This window comes from Triturus cristatus, chromosome 4_1, assembly GCF_964204655.1.
Source record: "Triturus cristatus chromosome 4_1, aTriCri1.1, whole genome shotgun sequence".
Taxonomy (NCBI): Eukaryota; Metazoa; Chordata; class Amphibia; order Caudata; family Salamandridae; genus Triturus; species Triturus cristatus.
The window spans coordinates 881,510,467-881,534,196 of NC_140585.1; the positions used below are offsets into that span (position 1 = coordinate 881,510,467).

A 23,730-nucleotide genomic window follows, 5' to 3' on the forward strand; every position below is an offset into this window, starting at 1 on the left:
CCCTGGACCGGAAACAAGCATCCTAGGACCGGTTTCGGGGTATCAGCCAGGCTAGCTTGACTCAAGTGGTCCCAGGATGCTTGTTTCATGTCCAGGGAAGACCTGGCTTGGCACTTTGGGCTGGACTGTTCCCATGAGGAGCAGGAGCACGACTGATTTGCATATGGCTGGGTCCAAACTGGAGTGGTGTGGTGAGCAAAAGACAATGGAATTAACCCAGATCCTTGTGAATGGGGTTGAATGTTTGCATTGTTAAGCATTCCGTCCATCATTTGTTTCTTCTACTTTTTCTAGGCCGGACCCATTACTAAGGCTATCTATGCATCAAAGGTGTAAGGGGGCAGCAGGGGGTAGATTTGAGGACAAAACCAGTCAAACAATCGCTGAGAAAACCCATTCACAAGCGATAACGCTTATGGATTCTACATGTAAACTTATATTATGTGAAATACCCTACACAGACACTATTAAACTCACAATTTGTGACTTCAGAAATTTCATACTGTAAAGGTTTATAAAGAGTACTCAGAGTATAAAAGCCACAAAACATGAATATTCAATACATGTTTCAGGAATTGCGTCTACACTTTATGACTTTGATTTGAATGTAAGACTTGCCAAAGCAAGGGATATAGTTTTCTTCACAAGTCAAATGCAGTTGTGTTACTCACACACTAATGTAGTCACACTGGTCATCACAGCCCTGAGTTTAGGGAGAGATGTAATTAAGTGGAAAAAGGAGGTTTCTTGCACTGTAAAGAAGCAACTAGTGTTTATTTGTAATAGGCCTTTGTAATGGATGGGTAACCGGTTTCGAAGAATTTTCATTTTTAGAACGCATGGAATGTTAGCCACAGTGAGGTACCAGGCCAACATCACCCAATTTGTCAAATTGTAAAGCTGAAAAAAAAAATAAGTCTCGCAGTTGCATTGACAACAGACCACATCTTCTCCAGCAATCCTTCGAATAAAAGGTGTTTATCAAGCCACCTACGAGTACTTAGTATGCTTCATGTTATTAATTGGTAGGAGTAGTAGTAGCAGTAGTAGCAATGTAGTTATAATGATTGCCCTTGTTATAGGTATTGTTATTAGTGTCGTTATTTGAATTATGATAATTAAAACTATTCTCTCCATGGACCACTTTACTTGTGTCTACATAAAAGTCTGTTAACTATACAAGCATTTGTTTCCAAACATGTCTTTTGTTGTAGGTGTTCTTTGTGCGTAAACTTATATTAACAAGCTGAGCTGTTGATTTATCCCCTTGCATTTTCCAATGAGAAAGTTTCTCCCTGGCGTGCACGCTAGCTATGCAAAGGTTCACTGGAAGACCCGTAGCCGGTTTCGTGTTCGCCTGCTGTAATATGCATATCTCCATTTACCCATTTTGCCCACGTAGGGAGAAATCGGCGGGCCTGGAAAATTAGGATTTCCTGGAATCAACGGGCTGACTGGACCAAAGGTGAGTGGTAAATAAACAACAACCTCAGCCATCCATAGGAGCACCTTCTACCGAATTCGAATCTATAAAAATAAGGGGCATATTATCAAGAAACGGCGTTAAAATTATCGCCGCTTTAGTGAAGCAATCCTCCCTTTTCTCTGTGTGCTCACTCCAAGAGTATACCTCCTCCATTTTAAGTAAGGGAAATTGTGACTCTTTCAGTGAACTTTGTCCATTGCTTTTTTGATAAGGTAGCTCACTGGGGTAAGTATCTGTGTTAGGAGAAGGCCACAGTCTCAAATGCTAGTTGTGGAGACCTCAGGTCAAATTTTTAGTTTGATGCCAGTGAACAACTGTTTGCAGATCCACAGTAGCATTGCTACTTATGGCAAATAAGGATTTCCAGACCAAGGGTCTGATTTATTATGTTAAAGGTAAGGATACTCCATCGCAGCGGTGACAGTATATCCTTATCGCCAACATAATAGTCTGTCTGCCTGATTTAAATGCGGGTGGACTATAGGTTTGGCTACGGCAGTGACTACTCCGTCACCACCATAGCCGTAGAAATGGTTATATGTCTGCCAGCCCTATATAGCCATTTTTTACTGTCCTTCACCGCCAGGTAAACTCTGGTGGTGAGGGACAGTAAAATGTTAATAGGACTCCCCCCGCCATAGGAGCTGACTCTAACGGCAAAGGGGGCATCACCTTTTTTATTTTCAAAAAGAAAACTGGTTGGTGCAGGGCCGCGTCATGCCGGAGCAGCCCTGCAACAAACAGAGAAATGCATTAGCAGGAACCACCGTGACGTTGTGACATCTCTGAGTTTGAAAAACAAACACATTGTTTCCACATCCTCACTGGGTAGCCTACAACTGCCAGAAAGTTTAATTGAAATTATTTCTAGGAGGTTTTTGTTGCGACCTTCACATCTTCAAGTGATTTCTGCAGTTATTTTAAAGAAGCGGGTTCTAACTGACCACCTACCCATCTAGGAGTTTTATATGTTTTTATATGGGGTTTTTGTAAAGCGCTGCTACTCATCCACCGAAGTAAGGGGCTCATTATGATGAACATTAGTCCGCATGCCACCATAACGGTGATGGGACCAACCGCCAGATGTGCGGCGGTCCCACCGTCCGCAATGGTAAAAGGGCATGCACAGCATTTACCAGCACTACGTGGCAGGCACCATGCGGTGCCTGCCACTTGGTGCAGGGAACTGCAGGGGGGTACCATGGGTACCCCCCAAGTGCAACCCACCCGGGGGCCCGCAATGGACCCCCATAGCCAATCCCCGCCAGCCTTTCCATGGCGGCATCGCCGCCATGGAAAGGACTTTACACAACCCACATCATAATATGGCTTGCGGTGCCTGCTAGGCACCGCCACCATATTACTGGCCCAGCTCCGTCCGGCCAGCAATCGTAACGATTGCCAACTGGCAGAAAAGCGGCGGACGGACTTTGCGTCGGCCGCGATACCCACCGCCATCACAGCAGGATGGCGTAACGATCGCCATTGTTACGCCATCCTAATGAGCCCCTAACTTCTCTACGTTCACCTTGTAAATCAGAAATATCCACCTATGCATCATGTTTAAACAGACCACTTCACACACTTGAATCTTGTGTCTATTTTCGGATTGCAGAATTGCATTGCCTGATTTTTATATTTTTCCAACCATCCTTTAGGGCGAGCGTGGAATGACGGGCCTAGATGGGCCCAAGGGAGATCCAGGAGAAAAAGGAGAAAAGGTTAGTGCTCTCAAAATAACATTAGATCGGACATCTTGCAGTAGTTCATCAGTCATGTTTCTCTAACAGAATTATGGGCTGGAAATAACATATACCCTTTTCGCATTGCAAATGCCACTTGTCTTAAGTGTTTAGAAAGAGAACGAGGCAGTGGTGATTATGGCTGGCTTTATAAAAGTGAGCGTTGCAGATTACAACAAGCATTGACAATTCCAATTGGTCTGGCTTATGAATAAAAGTGCATTTTGTGTCGCTAATAGGGTTAGGCATAAAGCATCATACGTGCACTCTGTCACTCATCTTTGCACTCAAGCATCTATTTGTCGCTCCACGGGCTCATTTTTGCATACATCCACTGACAAAACCACAATAGACACCAGCAAACTCAACAGTATTTTCAAGGTAAATTAAAAGAGTACAAATAGAAAAAAGAAAATATGCTGTCATCTAAATACAGAGGGCATATACTTGTAATAACGAAACGAAACGTAGCCGCAAGTGTCCATGTTGCATGGTGTTGTACATAATCTGTCATTGTTTTAAAGGTCCAGCATGACCACCACATTTAAAACCAACAGGTTGGCCACCTTCTAATCGTAAAACAATGATACATTATGGACAAGAGTATTCCACAATGTTTGCCTGACTTAGAAGCAGGTGGCCACTCAGGATGCGATGCCCTGCAGATTAAATGAGTGGCAAGCAAACAGCCTGTTCAAACTGTCTGGGGAGCTGCAATTTCCTCTAAAGAAAAATTAAAATAAAAAGAGGACAAACAAAAAATAAATAAGGTGGAACTATAAAAGGAGAAAACTGATAACTAAAGGACTGGTTAAACAGCTCTGGCACTGAAGAACGCTCATTTTCAGATGAATGTGTACTAGTGATCACAAGGCAAGAGAGCCAAATGTGGACTGAACGATGCGGTATCATGGAGAACACTATCATGGATGGCAACAGAAAGACAAATGGCAGGAGAGAGCTGACCCAAAGGCCTTCTTAACATACATATATGTATATGGATTATGTAATGATTCTTTTCAACTCAAGATCATGGCAGAGAGATAAGCCTGTCAGTGCTTCAGAAGAGATTCTAGCAAGAATTGTTAGGGTGCAAATCTTTCACCACTAGGATTTGTCTTGATTTCTAACCAAAAACAAAATCCTTCCCTAGGAAGGTAATCTGTGAGATTTCATGTAACAAAATACCTAATTGCAGGCTTTAAGACAGTGCAAATGCAATCCACCCTTAAATGCCTCTTAGCTTTAACATATGTGCTACATAGTAAGTGGATCAGGCCTACTGCTTTTTTGTAACTTCTCATAGTAAACTGATAAGACCTGTTTGAATCTGAAATACCTTTTCTTAGTGAACCTATCAGACCTAAGTAGTTATAAGTGGCTTGTCACCATAATCATCTCACTGTATTAAGCGTACATTTTCCTTTGAGGTAACCTTCGGGCATACAGTCATAAAATTAAACAAAATATTAAATATTACAGTTGGGAAAGCAAAATATTATTTCTCCTAAAATAGATTAACAAGGATTCACACAGTGCAAATCTTCTACGCCCACAGTTTCTTAGAGGTGGTAACCAACACCAAAAATCTTGCCTAATATGGTAATCTGTAGTATTCCATATAATAAAATACTTATCTCTAGGCTTTAATGCAGAGAAATAACAAATCCTCGATTAACTGCCTTTTGACTATAACGTATACTTTTCACAGGCCTACTGCCTTCGTGAAAGCATGTCATAACAAACATTCCGGCCTATAACCTTTATCACTGGCTTAACACCGTAACCAAAACTTACTTACAGTGTTCGGCATAAGCTTTCCCTCATAGCAACCATCAGATCTACCATAATAGAATAAGAATTATGTACAAAATTAAAATTGTCAAAAACATGTCAAATCCCTCCTAATAGAACTGATTATGATTTGTTCAGTTGGGTCACCAACACCAAAACCCTTGCTTACAACGGTAATCTGTGAGATTTCATGCAACAAAATACCAGGCTACAGCTTTAGCACAGAGTAATACAATTTATAAAAAACAAAGCAGATTTTTATGTAAATTTAGACACTAAAACGAAGTCAAGCAATATTAAATCAGTGCAAAACTTTATTATTGTGGCCAATGGTAAAAAGCACTAGTGACAATCAGTCACTTGCGGGTCGAGTTGCATGGAACCCCCGGAGGGTAAAGGTGATGCAGGTCCCAGGACCAAGCCATGACAGCCAGTTCAATTGTACCTGTGAATCCCAGGTGCAGAGTTGTCCTGGTTGTCCTTGGTGTTGTAGTGGGAGCCACTGTAGAGCTGGTTTTACCACTTACAGGTGCTGGTGGGGAACTCAGTGCAAAAAATTTCACAACGAAACCACTGCTGATGTCAGATGAAGGTTTTGTGGAGTCCCTCAAGGTGCTTTATCGAGTAAAGGTGGTGGTTGTTTGACTGGTGACCAACAAACCCTGGCAGCTGTGAGGTCGGCAGAAAGTTATTTCGACGTCTGGAGGTATGGGGAGAAATGGTAGCCACCTAAAACTTGCTAGAGGTCAGGACTATGTTTCCCACAATACACTGGACCATCTAGAGGGACTGATGGCCAGTGATTCTTTGATTCTGGCATGTTGTTTTTACCTGCGGTGTGCAGGGGACTACTGCCACTAGTCCAGGGGAGTCTGGAGTTGCCTTTGCCTCTCAAAGGGGTCCGTCTGTCTTGGGAACCGAGCTTTGATCCAGGACGAGTTGCAGTCATGCAGTTTCAGGAAGGTTGCCACAGGTGCAGAGTATCACACCTTTGCTTTGTGCAGATCCTGTTGTCACAGATATGGGTTTCCTCCTTGTCTTTTGTTGCAAGTCAGAGCAGAAATGAGGTTCTGGTGTCAGGGGTAGCCCTTAAACCCTAGATTTAGGGGCATTAGGAGTGTGAGTGCAGGTGGCAAATGGCCTTCTAGCCCCAGCGGCCAATATGCCCCTGAGGTGACCAAATCTGGGGGGTGTCACTTTTCTACCCAGAACCCTCAATTAGAAATGGCAGAATCTTTCCTCAGCTATACAGACCAGGTAGCCCACCCTAGAGGTGTGGCTAACCTACTGGGGTGTACACATCGTGATTATCTACAATTCGCACCTGACTGGGTGCAAATGTGCCTGAGGGGAGGGGGGAGGCTGTTTCCTCCTTTGGGAGGCATCCTGGGTTCAATTCACAGGCGGTGAAGTCTTTGAAGCTCCCCGCCTTGATTTGCCACTTCACTAGCCATCCTGTCAGGGAGAGAGGTGTGACCTCCTTCCCATCCAAGCTATTGTTTCTGACTTTGGGAGAGTTCACACCTCCTTTTAGTGGACAAATTCCTGTCCTAGCACCAACAGCTGTGACCTGGCAGCCAGAGCACAAGAAAGACTCGGGCAGCCAGGTGGGCAACCTCTAAGGTAGCCACCTGGGTGCCTGCCACATCGTCCTCTGCACAAGATTCGTGTCAGGGGTGATTAGGAACGTTGTTTGATGCCAAACATGACATATTTTATGGTACCATAATAGAGCTGCCAACTTCGGGTTGCCTGAGTGCAAGCCCATGTTATCCTATCAACCACCTATCATTTACAGTAGCCTTTAATTGTAAAGGCTGCTATAGGGACATATAAGCTTGCACTTACATGCCCACACCTTTAATTTAATATCCCCTGACTCCTTGGCTCAGGAAGCCTTCTTTAGGGGTGACTGGCATTTATTAAAAATAGTGCATTGGCTTTGCCACACATGGTGAGGGCAAAGTCGAGTTCAAGCAGTTTACCCTGCTCCTGCAGTCTGCAATGGCAGGCCTGCTGTCAGTCATTTACTTGGGTCACACAAACAGTGCTTTAGGCCCTCGTGACCATTTTAACACCCATGCCCTGGGTAACACTGGTACCATATACTAGGGATGTACAAGGGGGTTGAAGTTCTTGCCAATTGCTGTTACCAATTCACATGTATGTTTAAGGGAGAGAGCAGTGGCACTGGGGCCTGGGTCGCAGGCTTCAGTGCACCGGAGTCGAAAACCAGCATCCAGTAGTCCAAATGGGGGAAAAAGTGGGGGAACACCTGCAAAAAAACCTGTTTTCTTACAAACCTCATATACAAAGCAGACCTACTGGCTTTGTCAAAAAGTCACCAATAACTATAATCAAATGTATATTTTATAAATTAACACATTGCAGTGCTTATTTATGGTGATCATTGAATCCAGTATAGCATGTGTTGCTGTAGTCTAGTTTGCTGGTGATAAGGGCTTGGGTGGCAGTTCTGCGAGTGTTGGTGTAGAGCCATTTGTAGATCTTGTTTTGCATCTGGAGTGTGGGGAAGTAGTAAACATAGGCTGCATTCACTTGGCCGATCATGGTGAGTTGGTTATCGTTTACTATTCCAAGGTCTCTTGCATGGGTTGCCAAGAGGGATGTGGGTCTGAGTTTGGCAGGCCACCATGTGGAATCTCAGAGTGAGGTTTATTTGCCAAAGATTTCTACTTCTGTCTTGTCTGTGTTGAGCTTGCGGCAGTTGATTTTTATTTATCTGGTGACTTAGGTCATGCAGGGGAAGAAATTGGTCCAGTTGTTTGGTGTCCTGTCAGAGAGGGAGAGTATGATGAAGTATTGCGTGTAAGAGATGCCCAATTCAGTGGGGGCGAATCTCAAAAATTGACGGACTGGCATCACACACCACCAGGTGTCATGCTTCATCATCTGCCAGTCCTCGCCCTCTAAAAACCGCGTTTGATAGAGGGCGGGCATACACCTGAAGACAGGGATGCACTTCTAAACTAAGTGGGGGCCCAAACAAAAAAAGGAGTGAGTGAATCTAAAAACCATCATAGTATACCTGAACAATTTTTATTCTATGGGGTTACTATGTGGGATTAAAATATATAAGTGCGGTGAGTGGGGACCTTATCATCCCGTCGCCGTTGTGAATCAGTGATTGTGAATAGGGGGTCAACATGTTTCTGCCTGTATTGTCCACTTGGGTACGTGGCATTCGTCAGGACCTTAAATATTGGGCTCCAATCTTACCACTGGGGGCGTAGGCCTATAGCCAGCTGCCACCTGTTTAGAGAAACCTGTAAGAGAGAGGGGGTGAGACAAACATATAATACTCAAAATGGTTGTCATTCGGTAGACCTTGATGTGTCACAGTCACGCTCCATACTTACTGCTCTCTCCTAAAGTGAAAAAGGTGAAAAATTTATATGAGTGTCAGGCATCTGTGTTCACTCTGACATTCATGTGAATAAAATAGAAGTCTTACCCTATTGGAAAAACCTATTTGCCCCATGGGAGGGGAAGGGGGGAAATCCTTGTGGCCACATTCTGGTGGGAGACGATAAAGGACGAAGACAAAAGGGTTAAAAACCAAACTGGTTGGGAAGGTATATCAAAGATACTGAATTAGTTAGCAGAAAAAACTGTCAGGGCGTGCTTGGTCTACTATAGTTTCAACCTGTTGGAAGAAGAAATCAGAACAACGACTTACAGTTCAAGGCGTACTCCCCGCTAGAATACCTAGTGCTGCATGCGTCCAGCCTCCTCCCCGGTGACATTAAGTGTAGTGCGCAGCAAGCTTTTATACTGTTGGGTGGGATCGTGGCATGCGATATGGGTTTCAGGTGAGTGTGGCGCACAGTGATGATGCTGCATTTCCTGTGTCCTGAGCGAAGCATGCAGAAAGGACTGCACGTTGCCTGTTTGTTGCCTGACCCTCGTGGGGGTGTGTCAGCACATGGCGCTGCTCTATGACACGCCGCTTCCTGTTTCCCGTCATTACCTCAGATGATTGCCTGGGGTGGGGCGGGACCAACTGTGGTCCAATGAAAGCGCCTGCCATAGTTTCTGGAGATACAAGGGAGTGATTTAACGTGTGTAGACACGTTATATAGAAATATGGGGAACATGTGCCCTGCTCATGAGTATTATTTCATGACGGGAGCAGTTTCGAGTATTAACTCTAACGTATAGCTCTAAACACAAACAATAGACACAGTAATACATGTGAATAGAGCTATACGTAGTTTCCCTTACTCCCTAAAACTAGAATCATCTTGATCAGCAATCATGCGGTAGCTGTAAAATCAACTTGTGCACTAATTGTGGGTTTAACCACACCGTCACCCTGACTGTAAACAATCTGGGTTTGTTTTCTCTTCCTTTCTTCTGTGTAAATACTCGAAACTGCTCCCGTCATGAAATAATACTCATGAGCAGGGCACATGTTCCCCATATTTCTATATAACGTGTCTACACACGTTAAATCACTCCCTTGTATCTCCAGAAACTATGGCAGGCGCTTTCATTGGACCACAGTTGGTCCCGCCCCACCCCAGGCAATCATCTGAGGTAATGACGGGACACAGGAAGCGGCGTGTCATAGAGCAGCGCCATGTGCTGACACACCCCCACGAGGGTCAGGCAACAAACAGGCAACGTGCAGTCCTTTCTGCATGCTTCGCTCAGGACACAGGAAATGCAGCATCATCACTGTGCGCCACACTCACCTGAAACCCATATCGCATGCCACGATCCCACCCAACAGTATAAAAGCTTGCTGCGCACTACACTTAATGTCACCGGGGAGGAGGCTGGACGCATGCAGCACTAGGTTTTCTAGCGGGGAGTACGCCTTGAACTGTAAGTCGTTGTTCTGATTTCTTCTTCCAACAGGTTGAAACTATAGTAGACCAAGCACGCCCTGACAGTTTTTTCTGCTAACTAATTCAGTATCTTTGATATACCTTCCTAATCAGTCTGGTTTTTAACCATTTTGTCTTCATCCTTTATCGTCTCCCACCAGAATGTGGCCACAAGGATTTCCCCCCTACCCCTCCCATGGGGCAAATAGGTTTTTCCAATAGGGTAAGACTTCTATTTTATTCACTTGAATGTCAGAGTGAACACAGATGCCTGACACTCATATACATTTTTCACCTTTTTCACTTTAGGAGAGAGCAGTAAGTATGGAGCGTGACTGTGACACATCAAGGTCTACCGAATGACAACCATTTTGAGTATTATATTTTTGTCTCACCCCCTCTATCTTACAGGTTTCTCTAAACAGGTGGCAGCTGGCTATAGGCCTACGCCCCCAGTGGTAAGATTGGAGCCCAATATTTAAGGTCCTGACGAATGCCACGTACCCAAGTGGACAATACAGGCAGAAACATGTTGACCCCCTATTAACAATCACTGATTCACAGCGGCGACGGGATGATAAGGTCCCCACTCACCGCACTTATATATTTTAATCCCACATAGTAACCCCATAGAATAAAAATTGTTCAGGTATACTATGATGGTTTTTAAATTCACTCACTCCTTTTTTTGTTTGGGCCCCCACTTAGTTTAGAAGTGCATCCCTGTCTTCAGGTGTATGCCCGCCCTCTATCAAACGCGGTTTTTAGAGGGCGAGGACTGGCAGATGATGAAGCATGACACCTGGTGGTGTGTGATGCCAGTCCGTCAATTTTTGTGATTTGCCCCCACTAAATTGGGCATCTTTTAGACACAACTAGGGACGGTCCTTTCTGTGGTTCATAGCTTTGGTTGGAGGCTGACCGTTCTCTAGTGCCCTAACGCCTCTAGTTCCCTCCCCGGGCCAGACCCTGGGTGTAACTGTGGTTCTTTATGATGAAGTATTGTCAGTGAAGGCTATGATTTTGAGTCAATGGGTGTTGCTGAGCCTGGCAAGTGGGGTCATGAAGGCGTTGAGCAGGGTGGGGATGAGTGAGGATCCTTGGGGGACTCTGCAGATGAGGTTGACAGCGCTCGATGTGAAGGGGGCCAGGCTGAACGATTGGGTGCATCAAGAAGGAGCAAATTCCATGAAGTGTGGGTCCTTGGATGACAGCTTCGTGCAGTCATTGGATAAGAATGGTTTAGGAGACGGCGCTGAAGACTGTGGAAAGGTCCAGTAGACTGAGGGCTGCATGAGATGTCACCTTTGTCCATGATCATCTGATTTTCATTTGTGGTGTTGATGAGGGCAGTCTCTGCACTGTGGGTAGGCCTGAATCTGGATTGAATAGTTTTGAGTTGGTTGTCATTTAGGTGAGTTGCTAGGCATTTGTTTATCATCTTTTCCATTACTTTTTCTAGGTAGGGTAGCTGGAATATAAGTCCATAGTTGGCTAGCATCTTCTAGTCTGCTGAGGGTTTCTTGTGGAGGGGGAGTACTGTGGCATGTTTCCAAACATTTAGGTTGGTAGCTGTGATGATTGAGTTATTCAGAATCGGGGTGAGTGCTGCTCTTATGGCGGTTCAGGACCCTACATAAAAACATGGTGAGGACAGGGTTCTGGCAATGGTCTGGAGCTCAAGGATTGCATAGTTGGTGCGGCTTCTTGAGAGGTGTTGGTGGATCAGGCAGTCAGGGTGGTCCGCTGGGTGTTGGTTGAGATGGTCAAGAGTTCTATGATGGTGGAAGGGTCTTGTTGGGGCTCAAGCTTGTCATAGATCCTGGTAATCTTACTGCTAAAATAGGGACAACTGGGTGGAGAGGTCTTCAGAGGGGTGTATGCAAATGGAGCTTGCGGCCAGAGAGGTGAAACCTTTTACAATGGTGAAGATTTCTTTGGCGCAGTTAGTGTTGCTTTCGATGCGGTCAGTGAGCATGGAGAGTTTGGTTGCTCTAATTTGCTGATGGTAACATCTGAGAGCCGATTTGTAGGTGCTCTTGTCGGAGCCATCCTGACTTTGTCTCCATCTGTGTTCAAGTTGCTTGCAGTGGTGTTAGGTGAGCCTGAGTGATTTTATCTCCTGTGTGCTTATGGTCTGGTTCTCATGACTTTGTTGGCTTTGAGAGGAGCCAGGGTGTCTGTGCAGGTGGTGATCCAGTCACTAACACTGGAGATGGATGCAGGGACATTGTTGTTGTGTCAAGGCTGGTGGAATAGGAGTTCGGAAGATCAGGATGCTTCTGAGATCATGTTCCAGTCCCATAGTGAAGATTTGATGATGGTGTTTCTGCTGTAGTGTGGGATGTGTATACTGAAGTTCAATCAATCAGGGTTTTGTAGAGTGCACTACTCACCTGTGAGGGTCTCAAAGCGCTGGGTGGGGGTGAGCAGCTCCGTTAGGGTCAGTCGGAGAGCCAGGTCTTGAGGTCCTTTCTGAATTGGTGCAACGTTAGACTTCGTCCAAGGTGAAGGGGGAGTTTGTTCCATATCCTGGCTGGGAGGTAGGAGAAGGATCTTCCACCTGCTCTGGTCTTGTGGAAACAAGGGACAGTGGCTAGGGCGAGGTCGGCTGAGCGGAGGTTTCTCTTGGGGACACAGAAGGAGATTTGGTCATTGAGGTATTGGGGTCCGGTATTGTGGAGGGCTTTGTAGGCATCTGCGAGCAGCTTGAAGGTTATTCTTCTTTCAAATGGTAGCCAGTGGAGGTTGTGGCGGTGTTGGGTGATGTGGTCGTGTTGTGGGATGTTGAGGATGAGTCTGGCTGCGGTGTTCTGGATGGTCTGGAGTCTGCGGAGGAGTTTTTTGCTGATTCGGCTTAGAGAGCGTTGCCGCAGTCCAGTCTGCTGGTGATGAGTGTGTAGGTGATGGTTTTCCATGAATGGGGGGATCCACTTGAACATCTTACAAAGTATGCGGCGGGTGTTGAAGCATGCAGAGTATACTGCATTGATCTGGCGATTCATGGTGAGTGAAGAGTCCAGAATGATGCAGAGGTTGCGTGCGTGGTCCGTTGAGGTGGCTGGGTTTCCAAGGGCAGGGGGCCACCAGGTGTTGTCGCATGCTAAAGGGGTGGGACCTACGATGAGGACTTCTATTTTTTCAGAGTTGAGCTTCAGGCAGCTGTTGTTCATCCAAGTCGCAACAGTTTTCATCCCTTCTTGAAAATTGCGCCTGGTGTTGTCGGGTTCCTTGGTGACGGAGAGGATGAGCTGGGTGTCGTCCCCGTAAAAGATGATGTTGAACCCGTGGTTTCTGTCGATGGTTGCAAGGGGGGCATGTAGACGTTTAAGAGGGTGGGGCTGAGGGAGGATCCTTGAGGTACTCCGCATCTGATCTCTTTCGGTTCTGAGAGGAAGGGCGTGAGTCTTATTTTCTGTGTTCTGCCTGAGAGGAAAGATCATATCCGGTCTAAGGCTTTTCCTTGAATGGTGGCATCGTGGAGTCTGGTGGCTAGTGTGCGGTGGTAGATGGTGTCGAAGGCTGCTGATAGGTCCAGGAGGATGAGGGCTGCTGTGCGGCCTTGGTCGCGGAGGGAGCAGATGTCATCGGTGGCAATGAGGAGGGCGGTGATGAAAGTGTGGTCGGATCAGGTGATTGGTGTGGGTTTTCTACTGTGATGTTGCTGAAGCTGGTAAAGATGGGGTTGAGTCTGCGTCTGGCCGCATGTGTGGGGTCTTGCACTCTCTGGGTGAGTCTGAGATTGGACAGGTCCTTAAGGAGGTCGGTAGTTTTGGGTTCAGGGAGATCCTACAGGTGGTAGTTAAGGTCGCCGATGAGGATGAAGGTGCTAGAGTTGAGGATCAGAGAAACAGCAAAGTCTGTTATGGTGAGGCGGAATTTGGTGCAGGGTACAGGGTGGTAGCAGACAAGGGTGTCACTCAGAGTGCAGTTGGCCTATTATGAGGAGTTTGAAAGTCAAGTTTTCCATGTTGCTGGTGGTGTTTTCAGAGGTGATGGAGTATTGGATGGATTATTTGAAGAGGATTGCAACTCTGCATCCTGGACATGATTGTCCTGTCTTGTGATTTTGTATACGGGGGGATTGCCATGGTAATGAGGGGCTGACAATGTAGCCAGCCAGGTTTTGGTCAGGAAGAGCAGGTCTGGTGAGCTCTTGTGTAGCATATTCCAACTTTCAGTGGCATGTTTAATGAGGGAGTGTGGAGGGATATGTAGGAAAGGGAAGAGTGTGGTTTAGTGGGGCTCCAATGTCTATGGTTGTGTGTTAGGTGTGAGGTATGGGGTAATGGAGGGATGCCAGAGGATGAATGTGAAATGGCAGGAGAACGCATCTTCATTGTGGGGCAGTGAGATGCGGCAGCAGAGCTGGGATCATGGAGTGGCAGGTCGTGATAAGTAGTGATGAGCGTGGAGGTGGTTGAGAGAAAGACCAGAGGTCCTGGCTCTGGGCATGGGCAGGGCACGGAAGAGCACAGATGGAGTGTCATGGTTCCGCCACCCGCTACTCACAGGAGGGTTAGCGGTCTAGCTCTTGCGGGTCGACAACGGAAGGCCCAAAGACTCACTTCCGGCTGACCGCGCACAAAAGCCGGGAAATCCGGCAACTGATCGCTTTGAATTCTAGTCATCGCCCAGAAAGGAGAGACGCCACTCCGGAGAAGACGAGTACCAGCCGACGGACGGACGAGGCAGCCGACAACGACGGTTCAGGTACTGTCTTTCACTAACGGCGCTTCGCCTACAGGAGAACGGCGGTCCTGACCGCTTCTAGTGACCTTGTTTCTACAGCACACAGACGGAGTGCAATGGAACGGGGGTTTTTTCCCTCATTATAATTTGCGCAGGGAGCGCTGGTTTTGTTTATATTATTTTGGTTCATCTTCATTATAATTTGCGCAGGGAGCGCTGGTTTTGATTATATCATTTTTGATCCGAGAGCACTGGAACAGACTAAGGAGGCCAGCTGCTCGCATACCATCGACACTGGATCAGACTAAGGAGGCCAGCTGCTCGCATACCCTCGTACCAGGTAAACCAGGGCCTCACTCGCACGACACAGGACACCGGACACACTTAGAACGCGCAGCACGCTAACGGTGTTCCATTCTTTCCCTCACAGCGTGTGTCCAGCGCCTTCCGGACCGTGCATCTATCTGGCCTCCACCCCGGGTACCCCCTTGTCCTAGACGGAGCTACACCCTACTAGGGCAAGGCGGGGAACGGGGTGGTGGTTCATATCGCCTCTGCAGGAACATCCCACCCGACTGATGGTAAGTCGTAGGGGGGAACTCTGACAGAATTCAAAGCCCACGCAATACCTCCTGCCCGGGCGACATGGGCGACCCTGAGATCACGCTCCAAGACATCGCAGCCATCCTGACGAACATGCAAGCAGAAAACCGCAGTCTACGACAGGACATCACAGCCTTGCAGACGCAGGTGGCGGCGGATCCCGGTACCGGACCATGGGGTCAGTACCCTACGTCCAGAGTAATGCGGGAAGGCCTGCTACGACCCGCCACGTTCCAATCCGGTGGGTCTTCCTCTGCTCCGTCACCGGACACCTCCATCCAGGTGATAGCCCCGCATACCGTACAACTGGCCCCTCCTGAACGCTTTTCTGGGGATTGCACAAAGTACAGCGTTTTTATGCACCAGTGCCAGTTGCATTTCATGGCCCGTGCCACCGCTTTCCCTGATGATGCTTCTAAGGTTGCGTTTATCCTCTCTTACATGGGAGGCGATGCAGCGCTGTGGTCCATCCCCTTGGTCGAGAACGACGACCCGGTGTTATATAACCTGCCAGCCTTTAGAGCCACCATGTGTCGGATGTTCGGCCGCCACACCTTCGTACAAGCGGCGGATAACGAACTCCTCGGACTGAAACAGGGGACCACGGACCTACTACACTACGTCACCACCTTCAACAGGTTGGTGATAGACGCCCAATGGCCGGAGTCCAAGAAAGTATCGGTGTTCTATAGGGGGTTGCGGGACGACATGAAGGACCTCGTGTACCAGATCCCGAACCCCCCGGAGGATATCGGTTCGTTTATCGACCTAGTGGTGAAACTAAACTTTCGGTTGCAAGAACGAAAGACGGATAGACTCAGAGGAGGGGACCCCCGGGTACTGCAGCAAAAGGAGAAGACCACCAACGAGGCAGTATGCAACCCTGGTAATAACCCTGATACTCCTGAACCGATGCAGATCGGAGGGATTCGGGGGGCCCTGACCAAGGAGGAACGGGAGAAGAGACGACGTCTGAACCAATGCCTGTATTGCGGCAAAAGCGGTCACTTCGTACGGGAGTGCCCCGCGAAACCCTCGAAACCAAGGCCCAAGCGACCCTTTGCGCTTCCGATAGCTAGAGGGGACTGGTCGGGAAACGAGGAAACCCAGTAAACGGAGGGGTCCGGCTACTGGGTTCATCGTCCGTCAGGATACCAACCCCAGGCAACGGCGCCGGTTGCCACCATTTCGGAGTTGAGGTCACCCTGTTAACCCGATCGGGCCACGGATGGCAGGTGACAGCCCTTATCGATTCTGGAGCTACGGGCAATTTCATCGATAACCAGTACATGGCTAGTCTAGAGATGACAGGGGTACCGAAGAAGACGCCGGAGGCAGTGAAGGCTGTGGACGGGACAGACCTTACCTCCGGGCTCATCCGGTTCCAAACCGAACTCCTCGAGATGTCGTTCCGGAACGGCCACACAGAATCCATTACCTTCGATGCCATCGACGCACCGCAATTCCGCCTGATACTGGGGCTTCCATGGTTGACAGCCCATAACCCACGGATCGACTGGGTGTCCCGGGTGGTGCATCTTGACTCGGAGGGTTGTTTGTCTGAGTGTTACCACCGGTCGTGCACTCCCGGCACATCAGGCATACGGGCTCATGTATTGCCCCTTACCAAGACGGTCCTATCCGTACATGAAGCGATACCTGAGGAGTATGTGGACCTAGCCGCGGTGTTCGACAAGAAAGGGGCGAACACCTTACCCCCGCATCGCAGCTTCGATTGCAGAATAGACTTGATTCCGGGCTCGAAGCTGCCATGTAGCCGCATCTACTCGCTCACGGAAAAGGAGAATGAACACCTCCGTATGTATCTGGACGAGTACCTACGCAATGGCTTCATCCGCCATTCAAGATCGCCGGTGTCGTCTCCCCTCTTTTTCGTGGCAAAGAAGGAGGGAGACTTACGAACTTGCATTGACTTTAGAGCGATGAATGCCATCACGGTAAAAAACAGGTACCCGTTGCCTCTGATCACGAATCTGTTGGAGCAAGTAAAACACGCCAGCATTTACACCAAGCTGGACCTCCGGGGGGCTTACCATCTTGTCAGAGTCCGGAAGGGGGACGAATGGAAGACCGCGTTTCGGACCAAATACGGCTTATACGAATACCAGGTCATGCCTTTCGGACTCTGCAACGCCCCGGCGGCTTTCCAGTACTTTATTGACGAGGTACTGAGGGACTTCGTCGACCGGTTCTGTGTCGTTTACATCGACGACATCCTGATATTTTCCGCTACCCGAGAGGAACACAGCCAACACGTACGCTCCGTTTTGCAACGGCTGCTTCACCATGGGTTGTACGTTAAGTTGGAGAAGAGCGTCTTCCACACCACAACCGTCGAGTTTCTAGGACATGTCATCACCCCAGAAGGGGTTACCATGGATACGAAGAAGACGGCAGCGATTCAACAGTGGCCATCCCCTACGTCCGTGAAGCAGGTACAACGGTTCCTGGGGTTCGCGAACTACTATCGCCGCTTCATCGAGGGGTTTTCTAGAATCGTCACTCCCATCACTCGTCTCCTGGGCAAAGGGGTCCACTTCAACTGGACCCACGACGCAGAACAAGCCTTCCGTGCCTTGAAGACTCGGTTCTCTACGGCCCCCATCCTGATACATCCGAACCCGGAACGGCCGTTTATAGTGGAGACCGATGCCTCCCAAGACGCCCTAGGCGGGGTACTCTCCCAAAGAGACGCCGAGACGGGCCTGCTACATCCTGTAGCGTTCTACTCCAGGAAACTCCAGCCTGCTGAGCGGAACTACACCGTTTCCGACCGTGAATTACTAGCCATAAAGGCCGCCTTTGAGGAATGGCGCCACCACCTCAAGGACGCGAGACACCCCGTAACCATATTCACCGACCACAGGAACCTCCAGTTCCTCCGTTCAGCACGGGCTCTGACCGCCCGACAGCTACGGTGGACCTTGTTCTTCAACGAGTATGAGTTTCACATCACCTACCGTCCTGGTAAAAACAACGCCAAAGCGGATGCCCTGTCGCGGCTCACGGAAACCGAAGAATCCACGCCTGCCGACATTCCTACCTCGATCATCCCGAACCGTTGTTTTCTGGGACTGGTCCTGTCTTCGGGTTTCTTATCCCAGCTGCGCGACGACCTACAACAGAAGGCCGCCTCGTCATGGATGGAGGAGCATGAAGGGCTTACCGCTGCGGATGGGTTTCTCTACCAGGGGGACCGGTACTTCCTGCCTCTACCGAACCTCCAACAAAAGGCCCTGTACATGTGTCATGATCACCCTCTGGCCATTCACCCTGGCCGACAGAAGACGAAAGACTTATTATCCCGACATTTCTGGTGGCCCACTCTCGACGACGATGTACACGCCTACATCGCGCGATGTGCAGTCTGCGCTCAGGGAAAAGGGTCATCGCAACCCTCGGTGGGGTTGTTGCAACCTATTCCGGTACCGCCGTACCCTTGGCATACCATCTCCATGGACTTTGTGGTGGAACTACCCACAACTAAATCTGGATACACCACCATCCTCACCGTCGTGGACCATCTCTCTAAGATGGCCCATTTTGTCCCGTTGGAGAAGCTACCCTCGGCGGCTACACTAGCTGGGCTTGTCCTGCGCAACGTGATACGTCTGCATGGCGTTCCATCGGTGGTGATTACAGACAGGGGCTCCCAGTTCGTGTCTAAATTCTGGAATGAGGTGTGCCGCATCCTGCACATGGATGTGCGCTTATCCACTGCGTACCACCCGCAAACCGATGGACAGGCCGAGAGGACCAACCAGACGTTGGAACAATACCTCCGCTGTTTGCTCCTGTCCGTGGAGAATGACTGGTCGGATGTCCTTTGGCTGGTGGAATTCGCCTATAATAACAGCAGACATTCCGCGATCGGCATGTCCCCGTTCTATTGTCTCCAGGGTCGGCATCCCAGAACGGCTCCTTGGGAGGACCCGTTCACCAGCCCTTTGCCCACAGTTCAGGCGTATCATGGATTCCTTCGCGACCTGTGGCAACGGGCCAGGTTTGAGCTAGCTAAAGCGAAAGAAACTTACAAACTGTTCGCGGACCGGCACAGACGAGCCGAGCCCCAGTTCAAGGAGGGTGACAGGGTGTGGGTTTCCCTGCAACACATCAATACTCATGGTTCCAAGAAACTGTTGCCCCGGTTTATGGGGCCCTATGTCATTGCCAAGGTGATCAACCGGGTTGCCATGAAGGTGTCGCTGCCGCCTCACTTGAAGTGCCATCCGGTTTTTCACGTTTCTCACCTGAGGGCTGCTCACCCGGACTGTGTTGACCCCGCTCCTCCTCCTCCTGTTCTTTGGGATGACCACCTGGAGTTCGAGGTCCGGGCCATTCTTATGTCCCGTCGGACTCGGGGCCGGCTTTTCTACCTGGTGGACTGGAGGGGTTATGGTCCGGAGGACCGGTCGTGGGAGCCTCTGTCACATGTCCGCCACGCCTCCCAACTGGTTCGGGCTTTTCACCTGGGTCATCCTGGCTGTCCTCGTCCGGCCACCCCGGTGTGACCCGCCGGCTGCCGGGTGGGGGTCCTGTTTGGTGGTGGGTGCTGTCATGGTTCCGCCACCCGCTACTCACAGGAGGGTTAGCGGTCTAGCTCTTGCGGGTCGACAACGGAAGGCCCAAAGACTCACTTCCGGCTGACCGCGCACAAAAGCCGGGAAATCCGGCAACTGATCGCTTTGAATTCTAGTCATCGCCCAGAAAGGAGAGACGCCACTCCGGAAAAGACGAGTACCAGCCGACGGACGGACGAGGCAGCCGACAACGACGGTTCAGGTACTGTCTTTCACTAACGGCGCTTCGCCTACAGGAGAACGGCGGTCCTGACCGCTTCTAGTGACCTTGTTTCTACAGCACACAGACGGAGTGCAATGGAACGGGGGTTTTTTCCCTCATTATAATTTGCGCAGGGAGCGCTGGTTTTGTTTATATTATTTTGGTTCATCTTCATTATAATTTGCGCAGGGAGCGCTGGTTTTGATTATATCATTTTTGATCCGAGAGCACTGGAACAGACTAAGGAGGCCAGCTGCTCGCATACCATCGACACTGGATCAGACTAAGGAGGCCAGCTGCTCGCATACCCTCGTACCAGGTAAACCAGGGCCTCACTCGCACGACACAGGACACCGGACACACTAAGAACGCGCAGCACGCTAACGGTGTTCCATTCTTTCCCTCACAGCGTGTGTCCAGCGCCTTCCGGACCGTGCATCTATCTGGCCTCCACCCCGGGTACCCCCTTGTCCTAGACGGAGCTACACCCTACTAGGGCAAGGCGGGGAACGGGGTGGTGGTTCATATCGCCTCTGCAGGAACATCCCACCCGACTGATGGTAAGTCGTAGGGGGGAACTCTGACATGGAGTTGCCTTTAAGGCGCTGCAACTGCCATTAAGTGAAGACAGTTTTGGCAGGAAATCAGTCATTTCACTTCCTGTGCAGATGGATGATGGGAAATCCAATTATGTCACTTCCTGTGCAAATGAATGAAGGGAAATGAGTCCTTTAGCTTGGCAAATTCTTTTAAAGACAGTTTTGGTGTTGGTTTTACTTCCTGTGCAGATGGATGACAGGAAATCCAGTGATGTTACTTCTTGTGCATGTGGATGATGGGAAATTCAGTGATCTTACTTCCTATGCAGATGGATCATCAGCTTCTTCTTTTAAAGTCAATTTGGCGGGAAACCAGTGATCTCATGTCCTGTGCAGATGGATGATGAGAAATCCAATGATAACACTTCCTGAGCAGGTGGATAATGAGTAATCCAGTCATGTCACTTCCTGTGCAGATGAATGATAGGAAGATATTTCACAAGGAGTACATATGCCCTCAAAGTAGTTATTTTCAGTGTCAGGGACTACTATGACAATGTGTTCTTTTTTAGACCAAAAATATATTTGTACTTTTAACCAATGTGTTTATGAGATTGGTGAGTGCGCATCAGGTCCCACATCAATAAAGTTTTACAAAACATATGACAAAACACAGTAAACATTGACCAAGTCAAAAGGCTGGCAGTGAAGGCCAGAGCTTTTGGTTTTGCTAGTGCTTGTTAACTCTGCAAATACTCATGTATATTAGTTCCCACCAAGCTGATACACAACAAGTATCCAATAAGATGGCCTGAAGGCCAGGTACATTTTTGAGATTAAACGTAACTTAACTTTTCCTAGCAGGAATAATCTTTATACTCAGATCAACATAATACACATACCACAAGGGCTGCCCATTGACCCATCCGTCCCTTTTAAAAAGACCTAGGCACTTCGAAGATTTTCAGAAATGTTACATTCTTCTTTTAAACTTACATCACAAACAATTATAGCATAGGCCACATACGCTTCTATTTATTTTAATTTCTCTGCTTCTCACCCCTGATTTCTAGTGAATGTAGCCAATACATGTTTATTATTCGTATACCATAAATTGGTTTAGACCTTATCTGCTATAGCTCCTGATGTTTTGCATTACAAGTGCTGATTCTTGCACACCTACACCCAGGGCCGGTTTTAGCGCTGGTGACGCCCGGTGCGACACGACATTTTGGGTGCTCCCACACCCCATGACCCCCTCCTCGGATTCTGTCACTACCACCAGGCAAAAGTGCCCCTCATCTCTCCAAACATAAGTTATTGCTAAATACAGCACCCCCTTCTGAGGACAGCGCCCCCTCCACAGGTCAGCGCCCGGTGCGGCCGCACCGTTGGCACTGCCCTAAAGTCGGCCCTGCCTACACCTCAGTCCTGCTAAGGAAGAGTCACAGGTGCTGCAAGGAGTCATTTCCCATTAGTGTCAATAGCCGGACGTAGAGTGCTGTAGAAACTCACCTACAGGAGGTTAGCCTTCTAGTGCTTCTCCTACCTCTACTATGCAAGCGGCTTCCTCACATGAGTGAACCCTGGAAGCAAATGCATCTGCTGGAATCAGGTCCATAACATTAATCTTGTTCCTTCAAGTCCTTTTCCTCCTCTAAAAAGAAACGGAATTCACTTTTTAGAGGAGCCACTACCGAAAACTGTTATGGTTATGATTTCCATTGCTTGGAACAGATCAGAGTCTCTACTATGTTCACAGAAACAAATGCCCTCTTTCTTGGCCATTTTCACCTTGTTCCTCTTTCTGTTGCATACTCCTTGGGATTTCTTTCTCTCTCTTTAAGTAGGGATGCAAGCAGGAAAAGAGATATGCTATGTTATCCATAATGGGAATATATCTTATATTCAGCATGCATTTCCTCTGACAGTTCACACCCTTTCAGTGCTTAATTTGAGCCATTGGTTTTGGATGCTCGGCACCCGCAGTTAATTTTCAACATACATGGTGGCGCTGTTTGTATAATGTGAAGATGAGCAAAACCAGGGCTTTAGGTGGGCCGGGTATCACCGGTGCTGAACACCATCAGTTTTTTAAAGGAGGCCTCGAAACGAGTCTCCATCGGGCTCTGTTTTGTGCCCTGGCACAGGCGGTCTGTTTTTTCCGGACTGCAGTGACAGCAGGCACACCGATATGCGCCTGCTCCCGTTGCTCACTTCTCACAAGTGGATAAGTTACGGTATGACGTCATGCCAGGTGAGCGTTGTAGGGAAAGGGAAATCCTTTAAAGAGTCATTTTCTCTCTGGATTTCTGTTCCCTTTTTGAAACTCAGGAGCAGCAACATTGTGGTGGTGTCACCCGGGCTTTAAGTGGAAGCTTTTTCAATATTATAAACACGCCATGGTTGCTGCTTATTTATCTTAGGCAACTAACAACCATTGACAAAGCCAATAGTCCTGACTTGTTGTAGGTATATACTTGTTGTCAGTGCTTAATTTGTAAAATATTATGTGCCAGGGCTCTGACCAGAAGGCCACTGCAGCCTGCACCGCCCATCGCCCCTGGCATCGCTGCCAAAACAACTACTTAACATCTCTCTCGCCTGCAAGTGTGACAGTTCAGATTATTCCAGGTCCCCAAAGCTAAAGGAATGCCTGGGGAGGCAGGTATTAGCAATTTTAATGTATATTGTATTCCTAAACAACCATTGTTCTGCTCATCTCTAAATTAGATGAGCAGCATCACCATGTGGTAGGCTGTTCTTAATATTGTTTTGACAATTAGGTGCTGGTGCAGAGTACCGGAAACCAATTAAGTGCTGGTTCTGAGCGCCGGAAGGCACTGGTTCAAATTAAGCACTGCTTGTTGTATCCTATATCTGGATGCAATTACAGAAACAGCAAAATACAAGTCGGGCAGCACACTATGCTAAGCACACATTTTTAGCTTATGTGTTCTTAAGCCACACCCTTAATTACATTGGCCACGCCCCTTTGAGAAACCCCTTTGTTTTTTCATCCCACTTTAAGCCCTGAGCAAAACAACAGTTGTTTATTAATTCATTATACATTAAAAAACAACTAAAAGCTGCCGCCCAAGCCATTTTTGAAGCTTTGGGGACCTCGAACACACTGAATTGTCACACCTGCAGTGGTGTGATGGTTGGTTGTTATGTAGGTATGCCATTGGCAACGCTGGCAGGGGGTGGCGCAAGCT

At 48.3% G+C, this 23,730-nt stretch overlaps 1 protein-coding gene across 1 annotated transcript in view; it reads left to right on the top strand.

Moving 5' to 3' along the window:
• Positions 1-23,730, top strand: part of LOC146855703 (uncharacterized) — a 1,104,791-nt gene that overhangs the window by 978,005 nt on the left and 103,056 nt on the right. The window contains exons 93-94 of the mRNA XM_085653597.1: positions 1,403-1,465; positions 3,145-3,207. Of these exons, the coding sequence (XP_085509723.1) occupies positions 1,403-1,465; positions 3,145-3,207 (126 nt within the window). The remainder of the gene's footprint in view (positions 1-1,402; positions 1,466-3,144; positions 3,208-23,730) is intronic.